We start from the raw sequence: 14,223 nt of genomic DNA on the forward strand, positions 1-14,223 counted from the left end.
GTGGGGACCTAGTCACTAAGAAAAACAAGTTGTTATTTGAATTAACTGATATTGATCAGGCACAAGACTCAAGACAGTTGACAGAGGATGAGCTAATGGTGAGGGCTACAATTTTGGTAGAATTGGAAGAACTGGCAAAAATTGAGGAGTCTAGGTGGAGACAGAAATCCAGGATTTTATGACTGAAATAGGGAGACAACGATACTAGGTTTTTCCAGAAGATGGCTACTGCTTACAAAAGATATAATAATATAGACAGACTGATAATTAGAGGAGAGGAGGTTAAAGAGCCAAAAGTCATTAAGGTGAATATGATTGAGTTTTATAAAAAGCTCTATACTGAAACAGAGTTATGGAGGCCCTCTTTCGAGTATGTAAACTGCCCTAGAATCTCCCAAGAGGAACAAGACTGGTTACAAAGGCCTTTCAGCGAAGATGAAGTGTTAAATATAATCAAACAATGTGATGGTGAGAAGGCACCTGGACCTGATGGATTCACCATGAGTTTCTTCAAAGTGTGTTGGGAGACTTTGAAGGAGGACTTGATGCAGACAATTCACAATTTCCACCAGAAGGAAGCTTTTGAGAAATCATTCAATGCCACATTTGTAGCTTTAATTCCTAAAAAGCATGGAGCAGAAGAGTTGAAGGATTTCAGACCAATAAGTTTGATTGGTGGAGTATACAAAATCATAACCAAGCTTCTCACAGAAAGAATGAAGAAGGTCATGGGGGTTTTGGTTGATGAGCACCAAATGACTTTTCTTAAAGGAAGGCAGATAATGGATGCATCATTGCTAGCAAATGAACTAGTGGACAGTAGGGTGAAACAGAATCTACCAGGAGTCTTATGCAAACTGGACATTGAGAAGGCCTACGACCATGTAAATTGGTCCTTCCTTTTAAAGATTCTGAGAGATATGGGCTTCGGAAACAAATGGATCAACTGGATTAAGGTCTGTATATCTACTGTGAAGTTCTCCCTTATCATTAATGGCAATCCTGAAGGGTTTTTTCAGTCACAAAGAGGTTTGAGACAAGGTGACCCATGTCACCATTCCTATTTATCTTAGCTATGGAGGGTCTCAACTTCATGATCAGGAAAGTAGTTTAAAATGGGTGGTTGCAAGGTTTCAGCGCAAATGCAAATAGGGGAGATGCTATGGAGATCTCACACCTGCTTTATGCAGATGACTCCTTGGTCTTCTGTGGAGCTGAAGTAAATCATATAAGACACTTGAGGGCCATCTTAACCATCTTTGAGGGAATATCAGGACTCCATGTCAATTGGCATAAAAGTTGTTTATACCCAGTTAATCAGGTTGCTAATATGCAGGTGCTAGCTGAGAACCTAGGATGTCAGGTGGCCTCCCTTCCAACAAAGTACCTTGGAATGCCCCTTGGTGCTAAGAACAAAGAGGTGGAAGTTTGAAATGAAGTACTAGAAAGATGTGAGAAGAAGCTGTCAAGGTGGAAAAGCCAATATCTATCCTTGGGAGGCAGAATAACTCTTATCAAATCTGTGATGGATGCACTTTCTACTTATATGATGAGCCTATTCCCAATACCAAGAAATATAGAGAAGAAAATCAACAAATATAGAAGAGTCTTCCTGTGGCAAGGAAATAAAGAGAAGCTTGGGTATAATCTGGTTAAATGGGATGTAGTGACACTCAACAAAATGCAGGGTGGTTTGGGTTTAAAGAAGTTGAATATGCAAAATATCAGCTTGTTGAAAAAATGGCTATGGAGGTTCTGTAGTGAAGATATGGCTTTGTGGAGGAGATTCATATCACAAAAATATGGTCTCCAAAACAATTGGATCACTAAAGAAGCAAATGGTACCGTTGGTTGCTCTGTCTGGAAGACAATCAGAAGACTGTGGCCATCCTTTATCCCCAATCTATCCTTTAAGATTGGGAATGGGGTGAAAACCAGTTTCTGGAATGAACTTTGGCTAGGGGAAGAGAATTTGAAGATCATGTTCCCAGATCTTTATGTATTGAGCCTACAACAGATGGACACTGTGGCACAAGTGTGGAGCCCTCAAGGTTGGGATTTGATCTTTAGGAGGGCTTTAAATGAATGGGAGGTTGATAGAGTAGCAAGATTATTACACACACTAAATGCTTTTTCAGGTGTCACTGAAAGTCCTGATACTCCAATCTGGAAAATGCACAAGAAAGGGATTTTTTCTGTGAAGTCTTGTTACTGGAGCTTAAACTCTAACCAGGCTATGGAAATGGAATGGCCTTGGAAACTAATCTGGAAAATCAAGGTTCCTCACAAGGTCTCAGGTTTTATTTGGTTGGCAATTAAGAAAACATGTCTAACTCATGAAGTGTTACAAAGAAGAGGTATACAGATTTGCTCAAGGTGTTTCATGTGTGGGGAAAAGGCAGAAGTTAATAGTCACTTATTCTTACACTGCAGAACAGCTGCAAATCTGTGGGACATGTTTTTATGTATACTTGAAATTAACTGGGTAATGCCCAAAACTACTTTAGAGTTGTTGAGACAGTGGGAAGGAGTGGGCAGAAGAAGAAGATCCAAAGAGGACTGGTGGAAATGCATCCCAGCCTGCATCTGGTGGACATTGTGGAAGGAAAGAAATGAAAGATCACATGATGGGAAACTTAACAGCACTCAGAAAATCAAGATGAATAGCTTGGGCCTGCTGTATTTTTGGTGTAAACAGGATTTGGTGGGGGAGGTAGATAGCTTAGTGGATTTTAAAGCTCAATTGTAAAGTTTTGCCCAGTTTTTGGCTTTTGAAATTACCCCCTGGAGGCTGTAAATCCCACCTCATCAGGCTTTGCTGATGAGTTTTGATGTGAATATAAAGTTACCTTATCAAAAAAATAAAAATAAAGAAGGCTTGATGAAATATTATTAATGAATTGAAAAGTTATAATAAATGATAAATTAATGATATTATTGGATCGGAGTGTCACGTTTTGACACAGTATAATTGGATCGGAGTGTCACATTCCGACACGGTATTATTGGATCGGAGTGTCACGTTCCGACACGGTATAATTGGATCAGAGTGTCACGTTCCGACACGGTATTATTGGATCGGAGTGTCACGTTCCGACACGGTATATTTGGATCGGAGTGTCACATTCCGACACGGTAACATTAAAGGAAAAAGATATTGAATTAACTTAATGTACTCAATCTCAAAGAACTCAATTCCCAAATTAGTTTGGTTTGGAGGCATGAGTCCTCATGTGTGATCTTGATATTGTTGATTGATTACGTACTTACTTTAGTGTTGTTGACACTGGTTCATGTGTTTGGTGCTTGCCACCTGCTAAGTGTCATAGTTGATTTTATACTATTATTCATTACATATTAGTTTCTATTTTGGGTTGGCTAATGACATCTACTCAGTACATGTTACCCTGTACTGAGCCCTACTTGTATTTTTCTTTGTTTTCTTTTTGTGGAGTGCAGCGAGTGTATCAGTGACTTCGACCCGCCCCCAGCTCTAGCCAGTCTCCAGCACATCAGGTTCCAGGGTGAGCTATCCATTCCAGCTCGTGTTGGATTCTCTTGGTCATGGCATGATGTCCTTAGTTTTCGGATATAAACTATTTTATTCATTTATTTTGGTGTCTTTAATACTCTTAGACTTAGTATTTTGGTGTCCTTGATGTGATGACTTTTAGATTTTAGGGATAATAAGTGTTAGACTTTAGAGGTTTATTTGATTGGTTACTTTAATAAGTTTTGAGCTTCCCCATTATTGTTGTTGTTATTCGTAGTTGAATTATTGATATATGTTGGGGTTTGGATTCCTTGGTTCGCCCACTTAGGAGGTTAAGTGTGGGTGCCATTCACGACTCATTTTGGGTCATGATAATTATTGCAATAGGATCGGTAAGGTAAGGTCTAGCCCCCCTTGCTTGTACTCTTCTCTTTGAAGGTTCTTTTATTTATTAATGAAAATTTCTTAGTTAAAAAAAAAACTATTATTTGTGTTGAATTTTTAAAATTATAAATCAAATCAAACTAATAAACTTGGATTGACTTCTTTAGTTAAAACCAAATTAATCCAATTCAGGTATTTTTTCCGGTACCAAATCAAATCAAATCATTAGTTAGATTTTTTTTCAATTTGCTCGATCTGCAATTTTATTTAATTTTCGATTCAATTTTATATATTCCGATCATGCCCCATGAGTGAAATGGTATTACATAGTATTATTTTCTGGTCACCAAAAGAAAATATTAGGCAAATTTATTTCACTTGCAACTAAAATTCATCATATATTTATAATAAAATACAGATATATTAATACCGCTTTTATTGAACTTTTAAATTAACATGTTGGCACCTTTTAGTACACAAATGGTATTGTCAACTTTTGTTTTCTTTTAGAAAAAACATTATTGGTACAGTACCGTACATTGATTCCATGCAGGGGCGGCTTTAGGCCTCAAGAAACATTACACTATCGGCCGAGTTTGTATTAACTTACAAAATTTTAGATTCTAATCTGACATTTTATTATATTATTTTCATATTTTCCAGAAGGAATATTAAGACATTGGTCTATAGGTCCATAAGTTATAATAAAAATAAAAAGATATCATTTACTAAACAATTACTCCATTTTTAAAATGTTTCAAGAAAAGTAAATATCAACTTAAAGATATAAATTAGTTTATTCAGAACTCAATATACATGTTAGAAAATTATATTTTAAACGTGATCAATAGCTTTACTACTTAAGAAGCTAGACAATAAATTGTGAATTGAAATAAATACAATTTCATTTAACTAACTTTAAAGCCTCTTTATATGATTTGACTTTACACCACAAGATTTGTTAAGCCGTCTCTCATATATATTAATGTTATGTTACGTTGTATTACACCGCGTACACAAAATGGACCTCTTCCTCCTCTTTATTGCAACCTTGCTTGCTATGATCATCATCAATATTTTGTTCAAATATTTCTTTGCCAACCCTAAAGAAAAAAACACTCTTGTTCCTCCTGGTACTTTTGGTTTGCCTATTATTGGAGAAACCATTCACTTTCTTGTATCACTTTACTATGGATTGGTACATGAGTTTGTTCAAGAAAGAACAAAAAAATACAACTCTAATGTATTCAAAACCTCAATACTTGGCCAAAAAGTGGTGGTTTTTTCAGGTCCAAATGCTAACAAATTCATATTCACTAGAGGCAATAAACTTCTTATTGGTTGGAGGCCTAATTCTGTTCAAAAACTTTTTCCTTCTACATCATTTGTTCCTATAGAACATGACACTAAAAGAGCACAAAATGTTATGAGCTACTTCTTAAACTCACAAAATGTTGAAACACTTATTAATACTATGGACTATATGTCACATACACATTTGGAAAATCATTGGAAAGGGAATAATGAAGTAATAGTGTATGATCTAGTGAAGTTATTCACTTTCATACTTTCTATTAGAGTGTTTATGGGCATCGAAAACTCGGATAAAATATTGAATCTTTATGAAAAATTCAATATTTTTTCTCGAGGTCTTTTGGTGTTGGACATAAATTTTCCAGGTACAACATTTTATAAGGCAATGAAAGTAGGAAAAGAATTAAGGAAGGAAATGAAGGCTATTATCGAAGAAAGAAGAAAAGAATTACTAGAGAATCCAAATTTGTCTAAGGTTGATGTGTTAACACAAGTGATTAATGAAAAAGATGAAAATGGCAAGTGCATGAGTGAGGTAGAAATGATTGATAAATTGTTTGGATTTATCATTGGTAGTTACCATACTACTGGTACAGCTATTACTTTGATCATGAAGTATCTTGAAGAGAAGAATGAGTTCTTCAATGACATAGTCCAAGGTATTTCTTATCAATTATTTATTATCTAGGATTTGACCTATTGAACATTTGATTTATGATAGTTTGGGGTCGTGTGGTTGTTGATTAGAGTTATGCAGATATTAGTAATGCAAGGATTAATCATGCATATGGCTTATTCATGTATTATACTAATTCATGTATTAGTTATTCCGTCTTATATTCACTCATATATAATCACTACAACAAAAGAGACATCTAATAATGGGAATAGAATTTCCTTTTAGTATTGCCGCAAAAATATTTAGCAGTAATTGAATTAATGTCATTGCATTCAGAGTCGCTAAAGTCTTTAGTGACATTTATATAGAGGGTTGGTTATAAATACTCATATACATTATTGCCGCTAAATATAATATAGCGACAATTATACCATTACAACAAAATCATTTATTTATTATAGTGAATCTATTATTTTTTTTTTTGTGAGATTGTGAAATAATAACCATACATCATATTTGATGTGCTGAATTTTATACAAAGCAGCCAAATATGAAATTAGAAAGAATAAACCAAATATGAAATGAGATGGAAAGACTTAAAAATTTCAACTTGAGAAGGACTAAAATAGAGTAGATGTATGTAGTGCAAGTTCAGTATTGCTATCACATGAGATGGATATGAAATTGAGGATTGTTACACAAGTAATCTCTACGAGAAAAAACTTCAAGTACCTTGGGTCAATAATCCAAGAAAATAGAAAGATTAAAGATGATGTCACACATCATATATATTGAAGGGAGTGTCCTATTTAATAAAAATATGTAATCAAGACTTAAAAGTAATTCGTGTTGCGTGCTTGTTAGATCAATTACTATGTTGTATGCGACATAGTCTTAGTCAATAAAGAGCCCACAAGTTCATATGACGAAAATAGTGGAAATGAAGATGCTTAAATGGGTGTGTGTGCATATTATGAGAGGCAAGATTATGAATGAAGATATACATGACAATGTGGAAGAAGCCTTCATGATCGAAAAAATGTGAAAAGCCAGATTGAGATGGTTCGATAATGTAAAGAGGAGGAATACATGTGACCTAGTGTGATTAATATGCAAGTGGTTGACAATGATATGTATAAAGGAAGATAGAGATAGACCGAAAAAATAATTGAGATAAGATGATTAGATAAGACATGACTCATCTCCGACTTTGCGAAGGCGATAGATTTAACAAAAAGGGCCAATGAATTCTATCCTTAATAGGAAATTAGAAACGCAAAATAAAAATAAAAATAGGAGCCTGAATTTTCTTTATTATAGAGTGTTGGCAATTCATGCCATGCAATTAACATGCCATAAATCCTTATGTTGACACCACGTCCACATGTGTCCATAGGCTTAGGAATAGTTGATAAGTTGTTTATTTTTTAATAAACTATGAAATGATTAAAATACTACAATAAATACTAATCAATATCTTAATCAAACTAAAAATGCATTCTTATAAACTGAATAATAATAAGTTTGGTTGACCAATTCCACCACAATCTACCTTCCTTCTCAACTAGGATTTGAAAGATAGTTGATGTATTCCACTAGGATTTCTTACATCAACTAACAATGTAACCAAAAATATGTTGTAGAAAGTTATATTTCTCAATTTTCTAGAGATCAAGATTATATACATCGATAATGTAAATAATTTTCATATTATTATTTAATTCATCGGCTATTTCATTTTTCTATTTATCATATCATGTTTGTTATATAGAGTTTTATGTTATTATAAGTCAACTTAATTTTAACATTCAAAAAAATATCACACAATATAAAGAATTTTATGATATCATGTTATTTTTACTTGCCATAGCATAAAACCTCCCTTATTTCTCAAGATTGAAAATCTTACTAATTATGAAGAATTATGTATAGTTATCTTTTTGATGATCTGATAGTTTAAATTTTTCGGTATTATATATGTGTAATATAATTTTTTTTTATATGACAGAGCAAAATGAGATTTCAAGGAATATGATGCCAAGGGAGGTGCTATGTTGGAATGACATTCAAAAAATGAAGAAAACTTGGAACTTTGTGAATGAAGTATTAAGAGATACACCAATTCTGCAAGGTACTTTTAGAGAAGTCGTAGAGGACATCACTTATGATGGCTTCCTCATACCAAAAGGATGGAAGGTAAAACTTTAGCCTTTTAATTTAAAATGTATGAAATTAAACAATTAAATGGACATTGACCTCATACGTCTCCTCATTCAATTCTTTTGAATTCATTGGATCTTTTTCCGCAAGTCATACATGATTATGAACATAATATACTAAAGTGTTAATTTTGCAGATATATTTAAGTGTTGGAGCTACACAAAAGAATGGTGAATACTTCCCAAACCCTACAAAATTTGATCCTTCTAGATTTGAAGGGAATGGATTAGTTCCCTACACATCAATTCCATTTGGTGGAGGACAAAAAATGTGTCCTGGAAAAGAGTTTGCAAGAATAATGATTCTTGTTTTCCTTCATCATGTACTCAAAAAATTTAGGTGGGAAGCTAAGGTTCCTTCAGAAAAAATATTATGCCCTTTTTTCTTAGTACCTGTCCCAACAAATGGATATCCTGTTACCCTTTATAATGTGTAAGCTTCTTTATTTTCAAGATATAAATATGTGTGTGAGAGAGAGGATGTAATATAAGTTATATATATGTATGTGTGTGTGAGAGAGAGAGAGGGGATGCAATAGAAATAATTAATGTCCTTGTATTTGATGATTCCTCTTTATCAATGAAATAAAGGTTGTCTTCTAAGATGATTTACAATAAAGTAATAGAGAAAATGGCCAAAACCCCCTTAATTTATATCCGAATTTTTAACTATACACTTTAACTTTACAGGAGTCCTATCACCCCTGAAGTGCTTATTCAAAATTGATTGTTATTTATATTCCTAGGAATATCATCTATATATTGTCATAACCTCAAATGACTTTAGTCATAACGTGCATGTAGAAGAACAATCATATTAAGATGGTTATATTTATCTTTTAAATCATCCCACAACAAACAAGAAAATCTTTAATAATGAGACGTTTCACTTAAAGCCCTCATTAAGATAATGACGAAAAATTATCATTGTCTTGTTATAGTCTTGATTTGATACCTAATTTTTATTTTTGATACTACCTGTCATATCAAATCGCATCAAGGTGAACTTGGATATCCAATACCCAAAATAGGTAGTTTTTACCGATATATTCAGGATAAAAAAATTCAAGTTAAAATAAATTGTCATTATCTAAGAAAAAAATTCATACCTTTGATACTTTCAAAGTATATTTCTCAGAATGAAAAAAAAAAAACTTGTATTAATAATATGTTATAAAATAAAAATAGGAGCAAGTGTATTATCATAGTACTTTTTTTTTCACTTTCTTTATATCACCTTTTCAATCAAAAAAAGGCTATATAATAAACCTTCAAACTTGGGTAATTTTTTTTTTCTGCTATACTAGTGATAATAATACTTAGTCATCAAGCATACTACAATGCAATTCACATGGCCATTCACCTAATTTTACAACAAATATCTTTTTTTTTTCTTTCTAAAGCTTTTTTGTTTGTGCTTCTACAAGTATTGACAAACTATAAATAGAAGTAGTTGGGATTGTGGGCCTAGTAAATTTTGTCATATGTCAATTTCTTTATAATGTTGTATTTTTCTATTTGGACTATCTTTCTTATTTCAATTATAAACTATACGTGAACATTTTCTTTAGTATATTACTCCCTTCAATCCATTTTATTGTCGTGCTTCCTAAAATTAACAAATTTAAAATAATTATTATTTAAAAAAATTAAATATAATTAATTAATTATGTTTGTGTTTTTATGAGTTTAGAGACCCTTGTGTGATGGCGCACTACCATCGCACAAGGCAAATCTAAGATTATTTCTCTATTTTCAATAGTGGCGTAGCTAGAAATTTAACAAAGGATATCCAAAAATCCTATAGGTAATAAAAATAATTTAACGAATAAGTGCACGTAAATTTTGTAAATCAAACTTCGTAATATTAATGATACCAAAAAATCCAAAATCAAACTAAATAATTACTTTTATATTTTATTTAAATTTTTAATGAAAAGAAAAAAAAGTGGTTTCAATTGGCTGCTGAGTTTTTTGTCCCTTAAATTTTTAAGTTATATTTTTTGAATTATTTTAGAAAATAATATATTTATTAGCTACAATTAAGAAATTGATTAGGAGCTCTTTTGAAAATGTTAAAAAAAAAAGTGAAGCCAAAGGGAATTAAACCCACGCTCAACATGTAGCATTGACCTTAGGTTATTGATTGAAACCACTAAGCTAAGAAAATTTATTGTTTCAAGGGTGTTCAGAAGGTCTCATTTAACCATTTAAAGTATTATTTTACTTATATATACAGTGCAATTTTTTGACGAAGGGTGTACAGTTGGACAATGGACATCCTCAACCTAGTGTAGCTACCCCCCTGATTTTCAATACTAATGCGATAGACAGTTAGTTTACAAAACGTTTTGAAATTTGTATATACAGTTTTTTTTCTGACGAAGAATGTCCAATTGGACACCCACCCTGCACATGGCTCCAACCCTTGCACATAATGATACATTATTCTCCAATTATTGAACTAATAATTATTCGAAGATGCATTAATTTTTTTGGAAAAATCTTTTTGGCCAAAATGATATTTTATTTATGTTATTTTACCTTTTAAAACATTTTTACCCTTTTCATTTTAATACTTTTTAACTAAAAAAAAAAAAAAAATCAGTTTATTTTAAAATAAAAAAAATATTATAATTTTTTTAATTGTGAAAATTTCATATATGACATATATTAGACTAATATTTTCAAGTTATAGTAGTAGAATTAAACTTTCAAGTTGTAATAATAAAAAATTTCAGGTTGTAACAGTTTCTTAAAAAAAAAGTTTTTTAAATAATTGTAAAAATTTGTTTTGAAAAAAATAAAATAATTCGTTTCTGAAGAAAAAAAGGTAAAAAAACGGAAATATGTGTGTTAATTAAATTTGAATTGATTGAAGATAATTACTAATTAGCATAAATTAAGTAAATTCAAACTAACTAAGAATATTTAGTTTCCTTATTTCACTCTGATTTGTTAAAATTAATTAAAAATTCTGATTTTATCCATTTTCTTCCACGTTTCTCTCTCTTCGATTTTTTTCCAGAAATCTTGTCACTGACGACTAATTCAAGTTTTTTTTTGTTTGAAAAATCTTGATTTTGTTGTGATGGACAACTACTTATTTATATTAATTAAACATGGTGGAAGATGGAATCCTTCATGTTAGTATTTTTTATGATTTATTGTTTGTATTTGTATTTCAATGAAATGAAAAAAAAATTGAGCAATGAAACTGTAAATCACATTTTGTGATTTTATTTTTGTAAATCGTTAGTAGATTTATGTGGTGATATTATTTGTATAAACAACGTATTTTGTTGATAATAAGTAATAATTTTTTTGAAACTGTAGTTATTAATTTTGTTGGTACATTTTTTTTTTGTTATTTTGTATACTGTAAAAATCAGGCATTAGTGTGAAATTGGCTTAATATATGAATGTGTAGTAGTTTTATTGTTGTAAAGTTATGAAATTTGTGGGGAAAACAGTATGAAATTTGTTGTAACATAATTATGAAACGGGTATTTCTTTAGTCGATTTGATAATAATGAGATTAATGTATGAAATTCGGTATGCAGATTAAAATTATAATATGAAATACCGTTTTTATTTTCTGAAAATATAAATAAAATGTATATGTAGGAATGAATTTGGTAGTGTAAATGGAATGAAATTGGTATGAAAGTGGATTCACTATTGTGTAAAAAATATTAGTAAGAAGCATGAAGTTTTGTATGAAAAGTGTATTAATTTGTTATGAAATGTGAAAGTTATTTTTTATATAATGTCTGTTATGGTGTGAATGATTGTAGACTGTTTTAGAATGATATTGCTATGAATAGTATTGACGATTGCGTATAAATTTGTGTGAGAAGATTGAACTAAATGGTATGAAAAATTATTCAGTATTGTGTAAAAAGTATGAGTAAGAAGTATGATTATTTGTATGAAATGTGTATTAAGTTGGTGTGAAATGTGAAATGTTAGTTTTTTATGAAATCTGGTTTAGGGTATGAAGTTTGGTATACTGTCTGAACGATATGTTTCTGGTTAAAAATTAGAGATTTTTTTTTTGGAATTTGTATACTACTAATACCAGACATGTACGACAATCGATAATTTGTACACTACTAATTTGTGAATGTATACTGATTAAAAATGTCTATAACTAAATTTGTTCATTCTTTGTATGAACCATTATTGATTTTTTGGGATGTATTTTCGATATAAAAATTGACGTAAATTTTGTATGAAATTGGTATAATAGTAAAATCAAAATTGTATGGAAATTTATAGTTTTTATGGTACAAATCTGGTATGATTCAATTTTTATTTTTGACATTATATTGATATGAAATTGTGCATAATAGTGGGATGAAATTGGTATACTATTTATTTAATAAAAGACAATTACTAGTTATAAATTGTATGATTTTGTATTCTTTTTGGCATGAATATTGTATGAATCAGTGTTTACTTTTGGCATGAAATAGGTATAGAAAGTATGCATAAAAATGGTATAAAATTTGTATACTGATATAACATATGTATAAAAGTAAGATGTACTTTTGTATCTTGTAATACCGACACAATAATTTATGATGGAACAGAAAAATATGCAATTCAAAAGGTGTCAGAGCATAAATTATTGTCACCTGGTTCAAAATGATTGTAGGGAGACCACAACTTGAATGCTGGAAAGGGTTTGGTGATTTGAAATTCAAGAGGTTTAAGGTTACGTGCAATACATGTCGTCGGGGGGACACAACAGGAAGACATGTTCAAATTACCCTGCTGAAAAAAAAGACATGAGTTATTTTTATTTTTATTTGGTTGTTTTATTGTGACAACCGCATGTTTTGATTTATTTTATCTTTTAAGTTAATGACTTATACATTCAGAACATTTATTATGTGTACTAATTAATCATTTGTGTATTTAGTGTTTTTAAATGTATAGTAAAAAATTAAATAATGCTGGTATGCAATTGATATCAACTCGAAAAATTAAGTCAAATCTTAGTATGAAATTGGTATACATTCGGTATTAAACTGATGTCCAGTGGTAAAATTGAAAAAAACAACATCTAATTGCAATTTCAACTGAAATAGTCAACCTAAAACTAGTTAATGGTGTATCCAAATTGTACATTTGGTATGAACTGATATCTCATTGAAACAATTGAAAAATAACATGTAATTGAGATTTCAACCGAATTAGTCAACCTAAAACTAGTTGATGTTGTACCCAATTGGTATACATTTGGTATCTAACTGATATCCAATTGAAAAAATTGATAAAACACGTAATTAAGATTTCAACTAAATTAGTCAGCCTAAAACTAGTTAATTTTGTACCCAATTGGTATACATTTGGTATCAAACTGATATCCCATTGGAAAAATTGAAAAAAACATGTAATTGAGATTTCAACTGAATTAGTCAGCCTAAAACAAGTTAATTTTGTATTCAATTGGTATAATTTGGTATCCAATTGATATCCCATTGGAAAAATTAAAAAACCAACATGTAATTGAGATTTCAACTAAATTAGTCAGCCTAAAACAAGTTATTGTTGTATTCAACTGGTATACATTTGGTATCCAACTGATATCTCATTGTAAAAATTGAAAAACCAACATGTAATTGAGATTTCAACCAAATTAGACAACCTAAAACAAGTTAATGTTGTATTCAATTGGTATCCAATAGATATATTCCACTGAAAAATGAAAAAAAAAACAAAATGTAATTGATATTTCAACCAAATTAGACAATCTAAAACAAGTCACTTGGTATCCAACTTGAAATTTTAAAACAAAGACTAAAATTAAAAATTGTATGAAATTGGTATCCAACTGGTATAAATCTGACAATGTAAAACAATGCATATAATATATTGTTGTAAAAAACTGTAGCAAAAGAAATATACATCATTCAAAATCAAAATATGTAATAATTAAAGGTCTAAACTACTACAAGTATTTCAAAGTTCATTTTCTTGGTCTTGGTGTAGGATAATTGGTAGTATCCGAAAGCATGTTCTTTTGCTATTGGTCCACCAAATTTGCTAGCAATCATTCCAATTACTTCACTCTCACTAATTGTGCAATCAACGTTCTTGCTTCTTCCATACTGTCACATGATTGTGGCGTACCTTTTACGGTGGTACTTTGCATCAATGTGAATGAGACTCATATAAAAAACTCC

At 30.8% G+C, this 14,223-nt stretch overlaps 1 protein-coding gene across 1 annotated transcript; it reads left to right on the forward strand.

The window, feature by feature from the left end:
- The first annotated feature begins 4,898 nt into the window (after positions 1-4,898).
- LOC125818012 (beta-amyrin 28-monooxygenase-like) lies at positions 4,899-8,466 on the forward strand. Its single transcript, XM_049497514.1, has 3 exons — positions 4,899-5,850; positions 7,819-8,006; positions 8,167-8,466. Exons 1-3 carry the CDS (start codon positions 4,899-4,901, stop codon positions 8,464-8,466), a joined length of 1,440 nt encoding a protein of 479 aa, XP_049353471.1.
- Positions 8,467-14,223: the final 5,757 nt, after the last annotated feature.

This window comes from Solanum verrucosum, unplaced genomic scaffold (genome assembly GCF_900185275.1).
Source record: "Solanum verrucosum unplaced genomic scaffold, falcon-dt-bn FXZP01000253.1, whole genome shotgun sequence".
In the NCBI taxonomy this organism is placed as follows: Eukaryota; Viridiplantae; Streptophyta; class Magnoliopsida; order Solanales; family Solanaceae; genus Solanum; species Solanum verrucosum.

Bases quoted from the DNA above. Each gene is read 5' to 3' on its own strand.
- LOC125818012 (XM_049497514.1), top strand. From the start codon at position 4,899: ATGGACCTCTTCCTCCTCTTTATTGCAACCTTGCTTGCTATGATCATC. The intron at 5,851-7,818 runs GTATTTCTTATC...TTTATATGACAG, and splicing joins CTTCAATGACATAGTCCAAG to AGCAAAATGAGATTTCAAGG. The intron at 8,007-8,166 runs GTAAAACTTTAG...TTAATTTTGCAG, and splicing joins TCATACCAAAAGGATGGAAG to ATATATTTAAGTGTTGGAGC.